The sequence below is a fragment of the Bombyx mandarina genome, chromosome 05 (assembly GCF_030267445.1).
Source record: "Bombyx mandarina strain Sakado chromosome 05, ASM3026744v2".
Taxonomy (NCBI): Eukaryota; Metazoa; Arthropoda; class Insecta; order Lepidoptera; family Bombycidae; genus Bombyx; species Bombyx mandarina.
The window spans coordinates 7,432,441-7,454,707 of NC_143212.1; the positions used below are offsets into that span (position 1 = coordinate 7,432,441).

Below are 22,267 nucleotides of genomic sequence, written 5' to 3' on the forward strand. Positions count from 1 at the left end.
TTCATGTTATGACAACCACTACCATCAGAGATATTAATGACCGAGATGACCTACGTAGGTTGATAGGTAAGTAACTATTTATTTATTTTGTAGTTTTCAGTGCACATAAAATAAAACCGTTTAACTTAAAAGTTTTTTTACCAATTTTTATTTTCTTGTTTTTAGTGTTTAGTGAAATTGTCTACCGAATATTCCTCATTCTATTTAATTCATTCAGTGCATCATTATTACATGGTTTCTTACCTGATAATTTAGTACAATCTAATTCCTCAATACATAGATAGCCCTTCCAGAGACTTGACTCGACTTAGAGCCACGTATGCTTGTCCTTCCTCAAACAATTTTGAGCCCAAATATACTACTGCATGGTCGACGGTGCTGCCCTGCATTTTATGGACGGTGGATGCCCATAACAAAACTAAGGGCAACATCCTTCTTTCAGCCGTACCATAATTGAATTTTGCTGGAAACTGTATGGCTTTAGGGTAAATAACGTGCATGCCATTACATTGCACGCCGGCAAATCCCGAAGTGAAAACGCTGTGGTCACCTTGATGCCATGAAGCCCGAATAATTCTACCAACTTCATTAATACTAATGAATACATCTGGAATTTCAATTCTTTCAGGTTCACCGTTTTCAGGTATATCTGGCACACTAAGTCGTATTAAGTCTTGTTCACTAATCTGGACATTTTCGTCAATGCGTACATCTCTATAAAGTGGGTTATTTCTAGTTAACCATCTTAAAGCGCTGTAGAATTTTTCGCGAGATATTGTGAACTCTCTTGTGATGTTCAAATTCTCCAAACATTCTGTAACTACAACGATACCCACCTGGCTGGAAGATCTTGGAAGCATATTAGGTAATCTTTCACTGACCTCAAAGATATCTTGGGCAAACAACACTGCTTGTCCGCGGAAACCGTACTGCCCGTATAGCCCAGTAAATTTTACGATTTTAACAAGCGGGATGATTCTACACAGCAATCGCTGCTCTGCTTGCGCTTGAGCGCTTGAATCTCATCTGGTATTGAACCTGGATCCAGATTATTCCAGTACGCCTTTGATGGTGCTATTGTTTTATTACTGGTCACATGTGTTTGGCAGCGCGAACATAAAAGTAATGTTGTTATTGAAGACAGTTCTGCAGGTAGATATCCTAATACAGCTGTGTTGTAACGTACAGTATGAATTTGGTTAGGATATCAATGCTTCGTGCAAATGTCACAAACGTGTATACACGATGTGTTAATGGCATTTTCAAACGCTTGTACATGATTTTCAGCTCTGCGTTGCTGTGCACGCTCACGTTGGTTATTTAACCTGTCGTGGCGTTGCTCAGGTGTTTCTGAAGCTTCTAACTCCTTTCGTCTCTCACGCCGTCCTGTTAACCTGGCCTCATGTTGCTCAGGTGTTTCTGACGCTAATAGCTCTATTTGTCTGTTACGTTGTAATCTTAGCCTGGACTCATGACGCTCAAGTGTTTCTGACGCTATTAGCTCTCTTCGTCTGTCACGTTGTGGTGCTAGCCTAGACTCATGACGCTCAGATGTTTCTGATGCTAACAACTCTCTTTGTCTGTCACGTTGTGATGCTAGCCTGGACTCATGACGCTCGGGTGTTTCTGACGCTATTAGCTCTCTTCGTCTGTCACGTTGTGATGCTAGCCTGCACTCATGACGCTCAGGTGTTTCTGATTCTACCAGCTGCCTTTGTCTCTCACGTTGTGCTATTAACCTGGTATCATGTTGCTGAGGTGTTTCTGTTGCTAACCGTTCTCTTCGTTTGTGTAGTCAACTGTGGGTTTCATTTTCACTTTCCTTTGCACGTTTCGTTCTATACTTTTCTTTTGCCTTTTCGAGCCTTCTTTTTCGTTGTGTAGCAGTTTCGTTTTTATTTTTGTTTATTTATTTATTTATTGTTACCATGTTGTTCCCACGATTAAGGGGCATTTTGACGGTCGACCCCGCCAGAAGTCCAGCAAAGGGGCAAGGCTTAATATACAACAAGATGCGCCCAATCTTGAGGGGGAAGCGCTGACGACATTACATTTTTACCCACCCTAATGCCATACAGTCCTCGGCACGTTTTAACCTATTACCTTAACTTGGGTGGTATAGCTACCGCTTACTAACGAGGTATCTAATTACCTATTTTTTTTTATCTGCCCCTCTAACGTCACACAATCTTGGACGCAACTGTTCTCGACACGACTAATCATGCCCCCACCTAATACGCCATTTTGTAACTTGTAACACCTAATACGAAATTTTGACATAATGACAGTATTCTGCTAGTGTAGCCCTTTCATTTGATACCCATATTGAGGGGTTTAAGGAAAAATATGTAATCCGCCATTTTGTATCGGCGGCCATCTTAGATTTATAATGTCATTGATTTTATTATATTGTATTGTCATCTAAATTAAATGTGTGTACCAAATTTCAGATCAATCTGACAACGGGAAGGTGCTTAAATTTCAATTTCTAATTTTGACCCAAATAAATAAAAAACAAATTCCGTACAGGTCGAGCTAAATATAAATAAAAACCGTTTAATGAGTAAAATTCTAAAAAGTATATATTTTTATTTTCATGAACAATTCGAAATTCGAATTCAATAAACTTTTTTGTGGCCAGCATTCTAAAAGAAAAGTTTTTACTGTGTGACAATACTTATGACCTGACTAGTTATATACGGATATTTTTGTGGCATAGCTCAAGTCTAAGATTTAAAATGAATTTAAAAATATCGATCGAAATATGGACCTTCAAAATATCTGCAGTTTCGTTCACTTTGCTTGGTGTTATTCTCGCTTTAGTAGTTAGTAAATTAATTCGATTTATTCTTACTCAAACAAAATATCTAACAAAATCAAACTACTCAAATAAAAACAATTTTGGTAATCGAGCGAGAAAAAAAAAACTTGATACCGAAACGCTTTCATATTACATCACCCTATATATTCAAAGAGTCGGTGTGATCATTACACACTGCGTGCGAACAGAGTTATTTGAGCACGAAATGTTCGTTTATTCAACTGATGAATCCATATTTTATTCATATTGCCTTGTGTAAGACGAGGTGAGCGGTTCCGTGCTATGCGCACTCGGGTTTCATATAAAATTCTTCAGATGTTTTATACATTTCTATGCTAATCTTCTTGTAGTTGTGTATCAAGCAAGCCCGGATAAAAGTCGTGTTTAATGAAAAGCCCGACGCATTCAAATTCAACAATGGGTATCGTCAAAATGATACACATGTGTGTACGACACATACACATATTATCTTTACTTAAATATATTTCTTCTGTGCGTGTGCTTGTCACTGAACTCCTCCTAAACAGTTGCAACGATTTGAAATGGCGTTGCAGTCAGTATCTAGATTTTATTTTATCTTTCCTAGAAATAATTTATATGGCAAAACAACGTTTGCCGAGCCAGCTAGTTTTAAAATAAAAATTGTAATGAACCTACCTGATTTTTCTATTGCTACAGTAGATGAACCCCATGCTTTGACTAATAGTATATAGAATTCGTTGAATTTAATACCTCCTAGCACCAGTCCAATTGAAAGGGGACGAGAAGAATTTGAAAGGAAGAAAATAACCGAAGAGAGCATACTGCTACTGTGAAAAAAATCAATCAATATAACAACCGTAGCTTTAAGTGGCTCTAACGAATAGCGGAATGCAGTATTATCATTGTAAGATGAGATAAGAGTGTAATGGAACCATTAATGCATTTGAGACGTTGGGCTATGAAAAAATGTGATTTTATAAATTTAATTCTTACATCTCGTGTTCTAATTGCTATTTTTAACATCGGTTTTATTTGATATTCGAACTGTTATAAGACGGCCCTGTACCCTTTACTGCTGACACATCCCTATTTCCCTGCTCAGTCAGTATTTCTAGTGGCCAGCAGTAAACTACAATTCCCATTAGCCTTAGTCCATTTTCGATCTCCGTCGCGACAACACGTTTGTTGGTTTAAAAGTTTTTTTAAAAAGGGAATATCCAGAACCCGTATAACAGAACGATAAAATTATCGTAACAATAAAAATATAAAACGACAACCTGGCATCCTTTTTTATATTTTTTTATGTTGTAAATTCTTCGTCGTGGCCTAAAGGATAAGACGTCCGGTGCATTCGTGTTGAACGATGCATCGGTGTTCGAATCCCGCAGGCGGGTACCAATTTTCCTAATGAAATACGTACTCAACAAATGTTCACGATTGACTTCCACGGTGAAGGAATAACATTGTGTAATAAAAATTAAGCCCGCAAAATTATAAATTGCGTAATTACTGGTAGTAGGACCTCTTGTGAGTCCCCGCGGGTAGGTACCACCACCCCGCCCATTTCTGCCGTGAAGCAGTAATGCGTTTCGGTTTGAAGGGTGGGGCAGCTGTTGTAACTACTTGAGACCTTAGAACTTATATCTCAAGGTGGGTGGCGCATTTACGTTGTAGATATCTATGGGCTCCAGTAACCACTTAGCACCAGGTGGGCTGTCAGCTCGTCCACCCATCTAAGCAATAAAAAAAACGTGTTTCCGTTCCATTTTTTTAATTATAACTATATTTAAATACTATTATTAAAAATTGAGTATAAACTAACTGATTATAGTTTGTTTTAGGTAATCCGTGCATTAATGATTTTCATGCTTACCAGACTTCAAAGCTAATGATATATACTCGTACATATACTAGCATAAAACAGTTGATAGTTGGGAATAAAGATTCTATATAGTATTGAGACAAACGCTAACATATGAGACGGAAAACCGATATCTATTCTTGCATTTCAATAATCGAACTCGGCACGGAACTTATAGATCGTAACCCTGTCGTATAAAGAGCTGAATGTGTTCCAATAACATTGAAAAGTAGAAAAATTACCACCCAGAGTCACAATAAAAGCACACGTGATAACCACACTGAAAAATCCATTAACACTTACCCGAGCGTAAAATAAACCAGACTTTTGTAATAAACAATAAATTTTTCTGAGTCTTTCTATCGTATAATACGACTCAAGATAATTCTTGCCATGTGATAATAACATTCGTGAACAAGATTATTAAATTTATATGATTGTGCCTTACAAAGTTTTTGCAAAATAGTAAGGGGCTCTTTATATATCTATATCTTAATACGTGAAGCAAAAACTTTGTACCCCTTTTTACGATAATTGTGCGGACGGAGGAGTATGAAATTTCCAACGGTTATAGAGAATATAGAGAAGGAGTGCACAATGCTAATATTTTTTAATGCTAAAATAATGCACAAAAGATACATCGAATCAATAAAGAAAACATTACAACTGCCATGTATTTGACACGCACACATATTTGCACATGCATTTGTCAAACTTTAGTTTGTCAAAAACTGTGGTCAAATTGAAAATAGGTTAATATTGTTTATCTTTAATATTATTTGACTATAGTGTAGTCTTTGCGAAAACTGTGATTATAGAAGTATTTAAATTATAATTTTGACATAATAATGGTCAAAATTATAATTTCAATTAATTATAGTCGAATTTCGACTACTGCGGGACCACTAGTATTTATCAAATAATAGATTTTAATTGTACTAATACCTTCATTTTTTAATTTTAAATTATTATCATCAGCCGCAGTCATCGGTAGATTATGTTATAAATAGGATTATTGTTTCTTGCCATAAACTATAAATAGATTCTATACTGTAAGTCGTCGCGGCCTAAAGGATTAGACACCCGGTTTCAAGCGATGCGAATCCCGCAGACAGGATTCTGTTCAATGAATGATTCGGGATTCTTTATTGTTCCAATTAAATACTTAATTAGCACATGTTCACATCTACAATGAAGGAATTACTTCGTGTAATAAAAATCTAATCCGCAAAAAGTATAATATGCGCAATACTGGTGCTAGTAAAACTTAGTAAATGTACGAGTATTACACATTTATGTGTATACATAAATCAGCAATGTAAATAAAATACTTAAAATATTTCAATTTTATGTTCAATCCGTTTAATCTTACTTTAATATTCCTCATGTTTGAAAAAAAAAACGTGTATGAAGTAAGTTAAAAATCACCGTTAAATCCTTTAAAACTACTTTAGTTCAATGTATTGCTTCTGTCAAGTTAGTGTTTTGATTTTAAGGTAATGATAATGAAATTGTACATAAATACGAGTATATAATACAATACACGTGTAGTTTGCGCTCGAACATATGCTTTAACGGAATTAACAATAGGTATTGCACGACTGAGCCCCTATGACTTTACGAATTAGGCATCCGTACACTCCGATGACTATAATAGCTGCAATGCATACCTATGCAACTTAAGTTTATCCAAAATCCTCACATTCACATTTCAAATATATCCACTAGTATATTAATTATTGTGCAATCTAAATTATTTTAAAATTTAAACCAGTCAATTCTATGTGTGTGTACTCATTTACTTAACCTAACAAGTATTCAGACCAAATAAAAATATTTTTATTGTTTTATTTCATTTGTTTTGCTACCTTTATTTTCATTACGAGCATGTAATAATTACAGTTAAGCATAGCACGCGCTGCTTGCATGGTCATATTAATCTAAACAAATCGACAAGCTTGTATGTTATTGTATTAAAGGAGCACTATCTGTCGATTTAGTATTACTTATATGTATTTGTTTTATGTATTTCATTATATATGTACGTATATATGGTTATGTTATTTATGTGTGTAATTGTGTGTGTATATAGTCTGATATATTATGTATTAGTGTTTATTATTATTATTGTTATTGTTATTGAATTGATTAGATTGTAACTCTTCTACTCACTTATGTAAAGCTGTCCCTCTTTAAGAACGGTTAGCTGGTATATAACTCAATTGTTGAGTTAAGCTCGCCATTTTATAACTTTTCGCAATTATTTTACTGTCTTAACTGTGTGTACAATAAAGAATATATGTTTTTTGTAAAAAACATTATTCTTGTTGAGATATTAGTTCATTGCCATATCGGCAGTGATTTCCTAATTACATGATTGATTCAAAAGCACTTCTAATTTATCAACTATTTCTATCATAAAGCAGGATATCATGTCATAAAATCAACCTTGCAATTTTCATGAATTTACGTAGGTACGTTACGTAACGTTGCTTTCTAAGGCATGGGTAATTGTAACGGCTACAAGGGCCGGGTCATAGTTATTGCAATGTATTTGAGACCTCAACCTCAATGCGTACAGCGGCTTTAACATTAGGTTATCATCTCCGTCAAAAAAAAAAAGATGTGTGGTGTCGTGGGACACAGGATAGGAACGAAGTTCCTTATTATAAAAATATTAATTTTAAGTTCTATTCGAGGTATAAAGAAAGTAATAATTCGAGTATACATTTTTTATTATTATTTTTTTATTAATAAAAAAACTACTTTACAAAGTTATCAACTTTATTTTATTCACAATGATTTATAAAAAATATGTTATTTTTTGGACGTTATTACAAAGCTAAGTCGTACACTGTGTGCATTACTAATAAAAATCTTACGTTACGGACATTTTTTCCCAGTTACGGTACCCCTCCGCATCGTCCCATAAGGAACTTCGTTCCAAAAACTCTAGATAAACTTCCAGGTTTAATTTTTTACAAGACAATCCTCTCTGAAAATGAGTAGTAGAGAGTAGGTAATGAGTCAGATGAAGCGAACCGAGTTGTAACTTCGCATTCGCTCTACAGCCGTCGGCGGTTTCTCAAAGTTCCCCATTCGGCAGTTGTCGCGTGAAATTTACGGGTTAATTTTCAATGGGAACGACTTTTGAGCCACTCGAAATTTAGGGTTCACATTATTACTAGCTTTTCTGCCAGGAATACAGATTGGGGCAAGATTGCGGTAAGTTTTTTTTTAATTCAGTCGAATTAGAAGACATTTTCTTACGCATGATTTTAAACCACGATATTTTTACATAATCAGAGTTCGTAGAATTCCTTTTCATCCAAGCCTAAAACTAACGTGTTATTATCAATTTTCTGAAAATAACTCGTTTATCAATCATATTTCGTATTCTTCTTTTTGCAACGAGACTGGTTACACTTTTATTTACATACATCTGAGGATTGAGATTTTAGATGAGGAATCTTAAATATTCTACACTACGCTACAACAAGTTGATTGGTTTAACCAACCATTTCAGACCCAAATGCAATATGAAAGCATGGTTTGCTAGTCCATTTTCGGTTGGACAGCAGCTTTGTTTGCTTTTAAGTCCATTACGCACAGCTTACAGGGCGGAGGATCTCTTGGGAGATGACTGGACTGGACTGCCTGGGACTGGTTGCGATTCTAATAATTTCTGTAGAACCATCAATGCCAGTAACCTTGTGGTGGGTAGCCATCATACAACGCAAGATATTTGACAGATGCCTGAATCTCGCTTACGAAATTTTCAAGATAAGCTTGCATATATACAAGTTCTGAACAACAACATTAGGACAGTCGGTCTACCGAGTAATATCACCAGCTCGGTGGAAGATCTTCCTTTTGTCGTAAACCTCCCACAATCTTATTACTCATCTACGACCCAAGATGTAATTTTGGTATGTAATGCCATTAGTAAAATTTTAATCCAACGTCATGAGTACCTCCAAAACCTTGAATGATAAAACAAGTAATAAAATATAAAAGACAAATTTGCCTTTTTGATTATGATTCTTTCGAAATCCTAAAAAGTTTCACGAAACAATTCTAACGCTACTAAAAGCCTCGTCAAAATATTGTTTAAACTAGCCACGTGAACAATGCTGCTTTGTATCGATCGCGTTAATTTCGGCTGAGCTTGAAGCGCTAATTATTAAAACGCATTAAGGTCACAAGTTGTTTTACGTCTACGTCCATGGACGGCTTTGTTGACGGGCCAGCTTTTGTTAGGCCGCGAACTTGTGCCCGGTGACTGGCGCTTTCACTCTGGCCTGTCGCAACAGCCAACCCGAGAGTACGAACCGCATAGGGTCGTCATTTTCGTTTGTCATCAATCTATGTTAGGGCTTCTGACATGCAAGTGTTAATTAAGCAAGCCTCACTCGAACGTAATTAAGAGTATTACAATGTTATTTTAGACTTTAATTGAGTTGAAATTTCTTGTAATATTGTACGAAAGCGGAGAGAGGTTCGGGTTTGTCGGGTAATTTTGTTTGAAGGCCATCTTCGACGCACATCATAAAGCCAAAGTACACTAGAGAGGAAACAAGCCAAAGTTTCGATCGGAAATGAAGATTAAGAAAGGCGTTGCCGATGTTATCGTTTACGCAAAAAGTTTTAGGCGTGCTATTTTAATTAACGTACATAAATGTGTTGTGAAATATGGCAAAGGCAGTTAAACTCCGCAAAATATTGTCCCCTGACATATTTTATTGCTGCTAATAAAAAGTCGCACAGTGTGAGGTATGCGTTGAACACCGCCGGTGCCGCGATGTTTCCAAAAGAAAGCTAGTCTCTTTATCATTTGCGGACAACAGACACTCGAGGCTTACCGCAGCTCGAAGGCGGTAAACGACATACTTATGTACCGCAATGTAGTCGTACGACTAAAGGGTCTATGCGGAAATTTCGACGATTTTGTGCTCCTTGAAAAATATCGCTTTCCCAACGATAGGCTATTGTTTGGAGATGGTTTTTTTTTTTGTAGAACCTCATATCACAATAGCGTCCTCAATTATTTTTATAAATTGACGCTACACTGTTCTACATGGTTTAGGGACGAAACTTTTGAGACCCCGTCATAAAAAAGGGGAATATGGTTAGCCGGATATACGAGAATTGACATTGAAAATTTTCAAATATTGTTAATTTAAGCAAATCATTAATGGATTCTACTTTCCCTAGTAGCAATCTACACCATTGTCACAAGCTTCTGTGGGATATTAAGGCGGGTGAGGATTAGGGGACACTGAACGGATGGCCATTGGAGCTGGAAAGTTCCTGAGTGGCGACCGCGTACCGGAAGACGTAGCGTGGTTTGGCCTCCCACAAGATGGACCAACGACCTATTGAAGTTCGCGGGGATCCGCTGGATGCAGGCAGTGCAGGACCGATCTTTGTGGCGAGGCTTGGGGGAGGCCTATTTCCAGCAGTGGATAACTATGGGCTGATATAATAGAATAGAGGATTCTATATATAGTCCGTCTATCTATAATGTCGTAGGCTTTAGCAATGAATCGTGACAGAGGACGCCTCACTTTCCGGCTCACGCAGGTGCTCACTGGGCATGGTTGTTTCGGTGAGTTCCTGCACCGGATCACAGCCGAGCCGACGGCAGAGTGCCACCATTGTGGTTGCGACTTGGACACGGCAGAGCATACGCTCGTCGCTTCACTTTCCCCCCTTTGCCTTTTCATGGGTTCTATCTCATGCGAGGTTCGGACGCGGGTTGTTGAGCGACAGGAGGTTTTAGTCAGTTCGACTCCGACATGCCCCGCCCTTCATCCTCAGGGGAGGGGGCGATTTCCTCCTGACCGAAATCTACACAGACCGAATGAATACGTTGTGCATACTTCCATCTTTTCTCCATTAACTATTTCAGAGTAAAGGTTTGGTCGACTGTGTTACGATTACGTCTGAAACCACACTGATAATCCCCAATGATTTTGTTTGAATACGGCTCTAGTTTTCTTAGTAAAACGTAAGATAATATTTTGTACGCTGTAGATAGTAAAAGAATTCCTCTGTAGTTACTGCATTTCTTCCGGCTGCCTTTTTGTGTATGGGGCAAATGACCCCCTAATACCACTGGACAGGTTGTTGTTCGGATTCCCATATCCATTTAATAAGGGTACAGTCTGGACTGCTAGCTAGGCTTCTCCGTATTTCCAAAATTCAGATGGTAGGTTGTCAGTGCTTGGCGCTTTGTTGTTCTTAAGCCTCATAATAGCGTTTCTGATTTCTTCGAATATTATTAATATTCTGGGGGAGACTAATGCAGGATCGGGCTGTGAAACGGGTGTACGCGGGTGTACCGTAGGGACGCTGCCCCGTAGGAAGGTCTATGTACCGCTGTTCTGACGCTGTGGAAGGAAATTTAAGTGAGCTCCAATAGCGACGTTTATTGTCGGAGGCCAAGACTCACTTCGGGGTCATTGCTCCAGCGCAGTAGTAGTAGTAATGAATGGATTGTTCTAAACATTTGAGGTTGTCTACAATGACATTATAAATATTATTATTTACCGCATTCTTACCGCGATTTTCAGCTTACTGTGTTCATGGCACTTGCAAGAGCACACAAATCACTTGTGAAATGTGAGGAGCGTGGTAGGAATCCGTTAATAGTTGTGTTTATAATTAAACGATTTGTTCTTACAGATGAGATGGTAATATCATCCAGCAAGTACGAAGTGATGAACACAGTTATAAGTTCGTTTGAGAGTCGCATGACTTTGACTGTCCGAAGATTGACAGAAGAAGATATAGGCGGTTACCGGTGCGTTGCGAAGAATTCTCTGGGCGAAACCGATAGCCTCATTAGGATATATGGTCAGTTTTCTTTCTTAATGTCTCTTGGTCTGTATTTGACGGCAATTGTCAATTATGAACACGATCGTGATATATGATTTTATTTATCTATATATTAATACATGAAGCAAAAACTTTGTATCCCTTTTTACGAAAATTGCGCGGACGGAGGAGTATGAAATTTTCCACACTTATAGAGAATATAGAGAAGAAGTGCACAATGCTAATATTTTTTTAAATAATTCATAAAAATACATTAATTCAAAAAAGAAAACATTACACACACTACATACCATGTATTTCACGCACACACGCATGCATACTATTTATTGTCAAACTTTTGTTCTTGACGTCTGTTGTCAAATTGAGAATAGATTAAATATTGTTTGTCTTTGTTAATATTTTTTATAGTGTAGTCTTGGCGAAATTTGTGATTACAGAAGTATAAAATACAATCATAATACTGTAAAAACTTACAATTCCAATTAAATATAGTCAAATTTCGACTACTGCGAGACCACTAGTTTCTTTAATAACCTGCCAAATTAGGGGCTGCGATGCTACGTAAGCGATTATGTGTCACAATTACTTTAATAATTATTTTTTCATTATAATTAAAATGTGTCGCAATTTCAGATTGTTGTAAATATCCAGTGTATTGATAATTGCACATATATTCAACGACTTACAATAATTGACAATATAGTCGTACTAAAAAAATATTGTGACTAAAAGTATATGAGTATTTAAATAAACAACTGACAAGCTGTGTCTCTCTCTCTGGTCATGGGTCTAGTACGATAACGGGATATAATCAACCAGCTATCTTTGCTTTAAATTCTCTTCATAAATTATGACAAAATTTAAATATTCCATTTATGTGTTAGTGATTGGTGGGTATTTTTTGTTGTTTCCACTTCGGAAACCGAATTATTTTCGATGTACAGAAATAAAAATTACACAATTAAAAACTCTTTGGACAATATATCGTATCTTATACCTTTAAACGAGCAATTCTTGTATATTAATAGGTATATACAATTATAATCTGAATCTCGGAAACGGCTCCAACGATTTTCATAAAATTTAGTATACAGGGTATTTCGGGGGCGATAAATCGATCTAGCTACGATTTATTTTCAGAAAATGTTGTTTTATTCGTGTTTTCAATAATCAACTCTTCCCGACATCTATTGGCGAATAATAATACTATTTTTCTTAATTGAGGGCAACTAACCGCTTTAAAGAAACAACAACATGGCGTTATCAAAAAAAAAATCGTCATCGTCTTGTAGATTTATAATAACGCGTAGATTATTCTGACCTGGCTTGCGTGATTCATTTAATGTCACTACAAAGATATTCTCTTCCAGAAATTCTCGGTCCAACAGTCAGAAACACGAGCCCGGTAACGAGGAGAGGAGACCTCAAGTACTCCACTCCCATAGAAGATCCCGACGAGCAGTTCGGTTCCGCCGAACGTTCTGACGACGAAGACGAGACCACTGACGTCACAGATCGGCTTCAGTACCAGACTAGGAATCGTACAGTACAACACACAACGAATTCAGCACACGAACAAAAACTAAGCAACAAAGTTAGGAAAATTAGCAATAAATTCGAAATTAAATCTGGATTTGAAACGAACAGCTGTTGCCGCGTACATTCCTATAATTTACATATCGCGATACTAGTTTTAAAGTTGTATGCTTATAATTGAAACTCACGTATAGAACTTTTTACAATGTTAATGGCGGCAATGTTATTTTATAAAGGATTTTTTTTTTATCAATTTGTTGAATATGAAACTGAACGAAAACGTGCATATGAAATAAACTAATTTTAAATCGGAATCAAAATATTTATGTATTAAATTACTAACTACCCCGTAAATTTTATCAATATTATATTTTTTTCCAATATGTAGTAAGTACTAATTTTTCAAGGAAAAATAAGTTTATCAACTCTAGGATACATAATCTGCGACCATATTTCTACCCAAGGTGGATATCTTGAGACATAAGTTCAAAGTCTCAATTATATTGTAAAATAGCTATCCCACCCCTGAAACTGGAATATAAATCTAGATTGTGGCAGTAATAGGTAGGATGGTGGTATCAACCCGTATATCCTTCATGTGTTAAAGGAGGAGAATCAAAAAGATTATTACAGCTATCAATACGTTATACAATTTTGACGGGGTATCATAGTAGACAGTAATGTGAGGAGGAAGGGTCCTTAAAAGACTTTGATGGACTGTACGAAAGAAGATATGTGAGAGAATTTTTTATTTTATTTTTTATTATGTGTTAGATGTGTAGATGAGCTGACAGCCCACCTGATGTTAAGTGATATAAGTTCTAAGATCTCAGTATAGTTACAACGGCTGCCCCACCCTTCAAACCGAAACGCATTACTGCTTCACGGCAGAAATAGACAGGGCGGTGGTACCTACCCGCGCGGACTCACAAGAGGTCCTACCACCAGAAGTGTATGAGTGCAGGCATGGTATGAAAGGAAAAAGAGGACATGCTGCGCCGGCCTCACGTAGTGGGATAAAGCCATTTATACATACAATTTCATAAAATAAAAACATAACATATACACATACAACATAAAAACAACACAACACAAATTATCTGCTCTTTTCATCTATGCATATAAGTACAAACTATAAGCCTTTTTTATAATTAATTGATTACTAAGTGGATTGAAAATTGTTATTGATGACAAAGTTCCGTTAGATATTAACCAATATTGCATTGGCGATGTATCGCGTTATAATTTACTAATAACCTCCCTGATATTATAATGGGGTGTCCGTAAGCTCTTTGATTTAATGGAATATAATTTAATGCAACTACAGCAACTAAATGGGTATGTTAGAACAATAAATATCTGTGAATATTTTCATATGTATATTATGTGTAATTATATAATACATGTACATAATATGTGTACATGATATTGATTCTTAATCTATGCGTATTATACTGGAATTGCGATTTGTATTATAAGATTCGCTTCAATATTGTATGTTCTGTACTATTTGCTAAACATTGCTATCTAATGTACTACTTACTATATACTAATACTAATCAAATTATCATAAATTGGCGTAAATCGCTAGAAGTGCAAAATACTAAGTAAACGTTGTTAGTGAATTGTAAAACTGTGTTTTATTTTCTTACACTTGTTTTTAATTTAAACAATTTTTTTATCATTTAAAGCTTTATTTATTGAAATTCTTAAGGCCTACTGCACATAAGTTTTAATCTGCCCCATGTACATTGCTAAAGCTAGTTAGATGCAGGATATTATGAGTATTTAGTATTAAACTTTAAACTGATGGCGGACGGCGCGATCACACGTCACAATCTAAATATGGCCACCCAACTTAGAGCATGAGCCCGAACATTCAATTGTGTTCTATAACGGCTATTCCCTCTCCGACCGGAACGGATTAGTTCGTGGCAGGAATAGACAAGACGGTGATAGGCACCTACGGCTTTCAATTCGTCCAATGAAAATAGTATATAAAAAAACGACATATCGATATCGATTCAAAAAAATAACCCTGATAATTCAAAATTGACAATACTGGTGGTAGGATCTCTTGTGAGTCCGCGCGGGTAGGTACCACCACCCTGAAGCAGTAATGCGTTTCAGTTTGAAGGGTGGGGCAGCCGTTGTAACTGTACTTGAGACCTTAGAACTTATATCTCAAGGTGGGTGGTGCATTTACGTTGTAGATGTCTATGGGCTCCAGTAACCACTTAACACCGGGTGGGCTGTGAGCTCGACCACCCAAAAAAGCAATAATAAAAAAATTGATTAAATAACAAAGAACTTTCCGAATGTTTTCACACTGAACTGAAAAATAAGTGTTAAGTCGAACACGCGAAGTTCGAAGCAACCCCGCTTGTGGTTTAAATAAAGTCTCGAGTCGAACGTGGCGGATTACCCAACATCTTCCCTCATCTTCATTATACGGCAGGAACTTTACCATTTCAACGCGCCTGCCGACTCCCACGCGTCTGTTTTGTTGCTATGTATGCAAATTAGTCGCCTTAAGTTTCACAAACAAATAAACTTTTTGGCAACGCTAATACCGTATGACTGTGTCTCGGTATTGCCGTCCTTGAAGGAACCTATTTAAGTGTTATATGTACCAAGGAAATCGATAAGATCGTTAAATGCGACCTTAAAGTTAATGCGTCTGTTTTTTATTATTATAAATCCTTCCCATAATTTATTACTTCATGTCGAACGAAGGAAAGGGAAATAGGAGGTGGTAGGGCGAGTTTTATCCCGCACGGATATCATCACCCTGGCTATTTCTGCCGCGAAGCAGTAATACTTCCCGATTGAAGGGTGGGGCAAACGTCGTACTATAAAAAGCTGACACTTAGAACTGATGTCTTAAAGTGTGTGGCAGCATTTACGTTGTCAGTTTCTGGGCTCTCGTAAGCACTTAATATGCTGGCCGTGAGCTCATCCATCTATTAGAGTAATAAAAATAAAAAAATGAATAAAAAAATCTTTGTAGTGGATAAAGTTGAGGGTGAAAGAGATTACGCCCGATCACCGGGCCGTTGGTGTGGCTAAGTAATGGTACTGACTAGTCTGTCTACGACCTCTTTTTTTATCTTACCCAAGTTGTTGCCAGTGGTCTCGAGTGACTATTCTTGACTTTGCTGTGGGTGGTGGTCTATCTCGCGCGCTCAGCTTAAGAGACGTTCGACTCTTTAGAGCTGCCGAAAGTCGAACCAATTGGAGGTATTTAACTCAAAACAAAGTTCACTATGGCCATGACATAAAAAAATACAGAGCCCGATCAAGAAGATAAAAGCCTAAACTGATCAGTCTATATCTTTCGAGATAAATCGTTAAATGGTTCGTCCTATTTCCGCCGTGAAGCAGTAATGCGTTTCGGTTCGAAGGGTGGGGTAGCCGTTGTAACTATACTGAGACCTTAGAACTTATATCTCGAGGTGGGTGGCGCATTTACGTTGTAGATGTGTATGGGCTCTTGTAACCACTTAACACCAGGTGGGCTATGAGATCGTCCATCCAAGTAAGAAAAAAAAAACTGATTCGGCGTTGAGGAAAACCGGATTTTCACATCAGGTAAACATTCGTATAATGAACAAGTCACTGGTTTCCGCAGTACAGGGAATCCTAGTTTGAAGAAAGATGACTGTGTGAGTTGTCCCCAACTAATATTATATGATCATTATTAATTGTAATTACTATTTGAAATCTTGTTTGTATACTTTTTCTACCAATTTGATCTGGTCGAACTGTGAGCCTGTATTGATTTTGATCGCAAAAAAGATTTTCTCTACTCACCAAAACGTTTCAAAGGTGAAAAAAAAAACCAAATCTTCAATACTTACAACTTGGCAGCTAGTTGAACAGTGGTTTCAATAGATAGAATAATCTACGATTAAAACGTGCTTGCTTCAACAAAGAAGAAAATATTCGAATTGTCCTGAATACTAAGAAATCTACCATCATGATAATCTAACAGAAATCGTAAATTTGTTATACAAAGAAACATAACAGAAAACGTAATCTATTATTTTTCAAAAAGAAATATCTTTTCCATTTACATTCATCTTATACTGTACAAGCGGCCCGCTTTGGCTCCTCTCGGGTCTATAACAAAAATTTCAACGATATTTGACGTTGTTTTATTTTTTTTAAATAAAAGAACACTTATTGCGGCATAACTATAATAGTTAGACATATGCTATCGCGACAATTTTTGTAAATGATAATGTGTTCTATCTACAAAGTCGTAGGACATTATTTTATTCTATCTTCAATCGTTTTCGCGGGGCACGCGATGTAAAGAATATTTTATGTAATTTTTTTACACCTTGGGTTACATTATTGGAGTTTTAGTAAGGATCCCTAATTCTTTTTATTTAAAAAATATTATAGGCTGTGTCGCTCGGGAATAGTGTAGCTTCCAAGCAGTGAAAGGATTTTTCAAATCGGTTCAGTAGTTTCGGAGCCTATTCAATACAAACAAACAAATCCTTCCTCTTTATAATATTATGATATATTATATTATAAGTATAGATTAGTATAGATTAATTGAAGCGTAACTAAAATATAAATGTAAGTACAATATATTATATTAGTTCATATTTCCAATTTGTCAATGTTTTTTTTTTTTTTTATAAATTGTTCATTACAACTCTTAAACAGTGTTGCTTTAATCCACGTAACACGTGGCGTGTTTTTTTGTCATGCGAGAGCCGTATGGTTAATTAAAACCCGACTGAATTTCGGGGTGTAAATTTTATGTTTTCCAGTTTTTTTTAACGCAACTTTTCGACAGGGCATCCAGTTCTGTTTATTTATGAGCTTTGGCCGTCGCGGATGGACGCCTGGCTTCGCCGACAATATTTTCACATTAATGTTGGCTGTTTTTTGCAATAACGATTTAAGGCATAAACATACGCTGCCGTCGGGTAACCATTGTTTAGGGTTGTTTTTAAAAATAACGAATTTACAAGCTCTATTTAAAATGAAGTACCTACACTTTTAGCTTGTTTCAATAGCGATAATGTTGTCAACACAAAATATATCCCAATTTTTGGAACGAAGTTCATTATGGGACGATGCGGAGGGGTACCCTAACCGGGAAAAAACGTCCGTAACGTAAGATTTTTATTAGTAATGCACACAGTGAACGACTTAACTTTTTAATAACGTACAAAAAATAACATATTTTTATTATATATTTTTTATTAATCGTTGTGAATAAAATAATGCTGATAACTTTGTAAAGTAGTTTTTATTAATTTTTATCAATAAAAAATTAATAATAAAAAATTAATAATAAAAAATGTATACCCGAATAATTATTTTCTTTATACCTCGAATAGAACGTAAAATTAATATTTATATAATAAGCAACTTCGTTCCTATCCGCTGTCCCACGACACCACACATCTTTTATTATTATTGAAACGTTTACAATTCCAATCACGATCACGCAAACCTTGAACCAAATATGTTTGACCTGGACACTTTCCAAGAAGGTAAAAGTTTATTAACGACAGAACACCGCGAGTCAAACAATAGAAACAGATAGAGTAACGAGAAAATAATCAATCTTCCACAAGTCCCACTTGGAAGCAATCAACGGTCTGTTATTGCGTCCGTCCAATCCGATAAAAGAGCCGATATATCAAAGACGTCCGCGGTTCAATTACAACTCAATGTGCTATCTCTTAGACGCAGTAAATGGAAAATGAAAATGGAGTAGTAGGAGGCAGTGCAGGGCTACGACATTGCAGGGACGATGGTTCGTGTCAACAGCAGTGCGGTGTCCCGTTAAATCGAATCTTTGATTTGCGGAACATACGACCCTACATCACTATTAAAAATAAATAACAGTTTAAAAAAACTAACAAAATACGCTTTTATAGAAAATGCCAACTAAAAAATAGAAAATACATTTTAATAAATTTAAATTAAAAATAGTGTAAGAGAAAACTATTACTTATTTTTCATTTTTTAGTTGAATTTAAATTTTTTATTTTTTTTATTTTGAAATGTCATCGATCCTTAATAAGTATAACAAATTTCGAGTTAATCCGACGTTTTGAAGGAAGTCAAAATCATGTTCAAAGATTCCGTTACATACTAACATACATACGTCTGAAGCTAATAAAAGCGTACTAAAAAATAACGTTACTAAGGATATATCGAATTAAAAATCTTTATTTTTTTTTACATAATATGATTGAAAGAAAAGTTCTAAATCTATAACTTTCACGTGATATTCACAAGAGCTTTACTATAAATAAATTCACGGGCCTTTTAAAGTTAATTAGCTCAGGAATACCCTATTCTGAAATATGTATAAGGAAGGCGTCGATGAAAGAAACATCATCAACGCGAGCGAAGGCTCATCTAATTTCGTAGGTGTCGTACGTCGGGACATATTAATGCAATTACGTGTTAAAAGCCTCGTCTAGTGCCCGGGGCTTTGTACTCGAAGAACGGATACACCTTTAGACATTTCATGACAGCAAAAAACCTTTTCACTGACTTTATATTATTAGTTAGCGCGCAGTTCTGCGCTATATTTAGAATAATGAAAGTACATAGAAGTGTAACTAAAATTGTACTCTTCATACTGTGAGTACGGGATGTAGCAGATAGCATAACGCTAATGCCAATAGCTACCTCAAGACAGGAAGTCAAAACTTCAATTGAATTAAATAATGACTGTCCTACGCTTCAAATTACAAAGAATGAGGCAGAAATAGGTAGGAATGAGGTAGAAATAGGTAACTACTCGTGCTTGTTCATACTGGTATTTTTTTAATTTATTTAGCAAGTAATAATAATTTGAGACTGCTTTCAGGATCTGACTATGTTTTTAATATTCACATGACTCTGTATACTGAGCGAATACTTCGCATATTTAGACCACGCATTCATTTATTTGGCTCAGCACAACGGATACAAGATTTTGTTGAGGGATCTCCCATTATCATAGATATTATGTTTTATAAGTCTGCAAGTTCTGCAAGCTTAATCAATTTGTTTTTAATTCATACTACAGTATCAAATAAATAGGGAAACAGATTTTTTTTGAAATCTTTTATCCCGATTCTAATAAACAATACAGGCTAATAGAAAAAGCAAGCACTATTTATTGAGTTTTACGCAGTTTTTCTTAGAAAACCTTCAATGTACAGACACGGTTTTCCTATGTAGAGTAAGATAGGTGACTCATCTAGTGTTATACGCATATCGGGCCCACAGACATCGAAATGTTAAACTAACAAATTCAATTATATTAAAAAACTAGCTGACTCGGCAGACTTCGTAGTGCCTCAATCGATAAATAAAAGACCTAAACTTTTGTATAAAATAAACTTAATACAAACAAAGGGAATCCGTCCGACGGGGGACACATCTAAGGAAAAACAAAATTGTTATTTTTATTTAATTCCGAGCATTTTCATATTTATCTACCTTTTAAACCTTCTCTGGACTTGCACGAATAATTCAAGATCAAAATTTGCCAAATCGGTTCAGCCGTTCTAGAGTTTTAACGAGACTAACGAACAGCAATTCATTTTTATATAGTATTATATAGATGAAGATGATTTTCAACAGAAATACCCATTAATGGTGCCACAAACCTATCAGTCGTATCGCCAGTACATATATTATATTAGGAAGAGAACTATAGAAATAAATACTTTATTTTAAATTATAAGAGATACTAACTCGAAACGCTAGGTCCCAATATCATATTGAAGGGTGAACGGCTATTTGAATTAAGCGATATTTTTGCAACTTTACAGGAGAGCCATTTCAAATTTGTAAAAATATCATAACAAAAACACATTTCATCAGCTATTTGAATGAGGTAAACTTAATTAAAGTTCAATTAACAACATCGAATTGTTGATGCTCGTAATCTCTATATATAAAAATGAATTGCCGTTCGTTAGTCTCGCTAAAACTCGAGAACGGCTGGACCGCTTTGGCTAATTTTGGTCTTGAATTATTCGTGGAAGTCCAGGGAAGGTTTAAAAGGTGAAAAAATATAAAAAATCTCGGAATTATATAAAAACAAACAATTTTGTCTTTCCTTTGATGTGTCCCCTTGATGTGTTTTTTATTTATCGATTGAGGCACTACGAAGTCTGCCGGGTCAACTAGTACCAAGTAAAATGGACCTTTAATTACAATTATAAATGTCGCGTATTAAGTGAAATGTAGCATACCTTTCACCCCTCGATGTGTCATTACAAACTCTCTGTTCTAAAACATTTTTACGTAACAACCGCTTCACACAGATAATACAATTCAAACAGATTTCTTTCCGAATAAAACGTAGTGTATCCAAACATCCAATTTGATCGAGTTCGAACTCATTTTGTATACATAAAGAGAAATTAGGCAATTTGTTGCTTGTCCCCTTTTCATGAGTCTTTATAAGAAAATATTTACTGAATGTTTGCACGTCCATTTATTAGGTAATTCGAAGATAGATTGCGTCTATTTATGTAGCATATTGTTTGTTTTGATTTACTTCGCCTTCGCTTATTTTCTTGTTAGCACAAGGGACCGCTTCGGAGATAATTGTGGTGATTTTCGACGAAATTTATTTTCTGCTTTACTTTGTAACAATAACATACGGTTCTGTGTGTATATACAAACTGTGATAGTCTCAAGTTAATTATTTATTATATCAAGGATTCTTCTAAATCGCAAAAAAGGCAACATTTTTTCCTGTTACCAGTAAACGTTACGTTAGTTTTTACTGGTGGTAGGACCTCTTGTGAGTCCGCGCGGGTGGGTGCCACCACCCTGCCTATTTCTGCCGTGAAGCAGTAATGCGTTTCGGTTTGAAGGGTGGGGCAGCCGTTGTAACTATACGTGAGACCTTAGAACTTATATCTCAAGGTGGGTGGCGCATTTACGTTGTGGATGTCTATGGACTCCAGTAACCACTTAACACCAGGTTGGCTGTGAGCTCGTCCACACAGCTAAGAAAAAAAAAGAAAAAAAAATTGCCTTATTTTCTATACTCTATTTCGCATTAATCAGATATTTACAAAAAACTTGAAACAGTTAAAGGCTGCTATTCGTATATGTTGAGAAATTTAGCTAAAATTCGGATCAAGAAATGCGATTCATTGGGATCGAACTAATGTGCGAAACGGAGCGATTCGTGCTTGAGTATTAAACATGTTTGAGACTGTTTGCCTAATCTGGTA

At 36.0% G+C, this 22,267-nt stretch overlaps 1 protein-coding gene across 1 annotated transcript in view; it reads left to right on the top strand.

The window, feature by feature from the left end:
* Positions 1-14,659, top strand: part of LOC114251349 (lachesin) — a 36,642-nt gene extending 21,983 nt beyond the window's left edge. The window contains exons 8-9 of the mRNA XM_028185573.2: positions 11,352-11,522; positions 12,875-14,659. Of these exons, the coding sequence (XP_028041374.2) occupies positions 11,352-11,522; positions 12,875-13,221 (518 nt within the window). The 3' untranslated portion in view covers positions 13,222-14,659. The remainder of the gene's footprint in view (positions 1-11,351; positions 11,523-12,874) is intronic.
* The last annotated feature ends 7,608 nt before the right edge of the window (positions 14,660-22,267 follow it).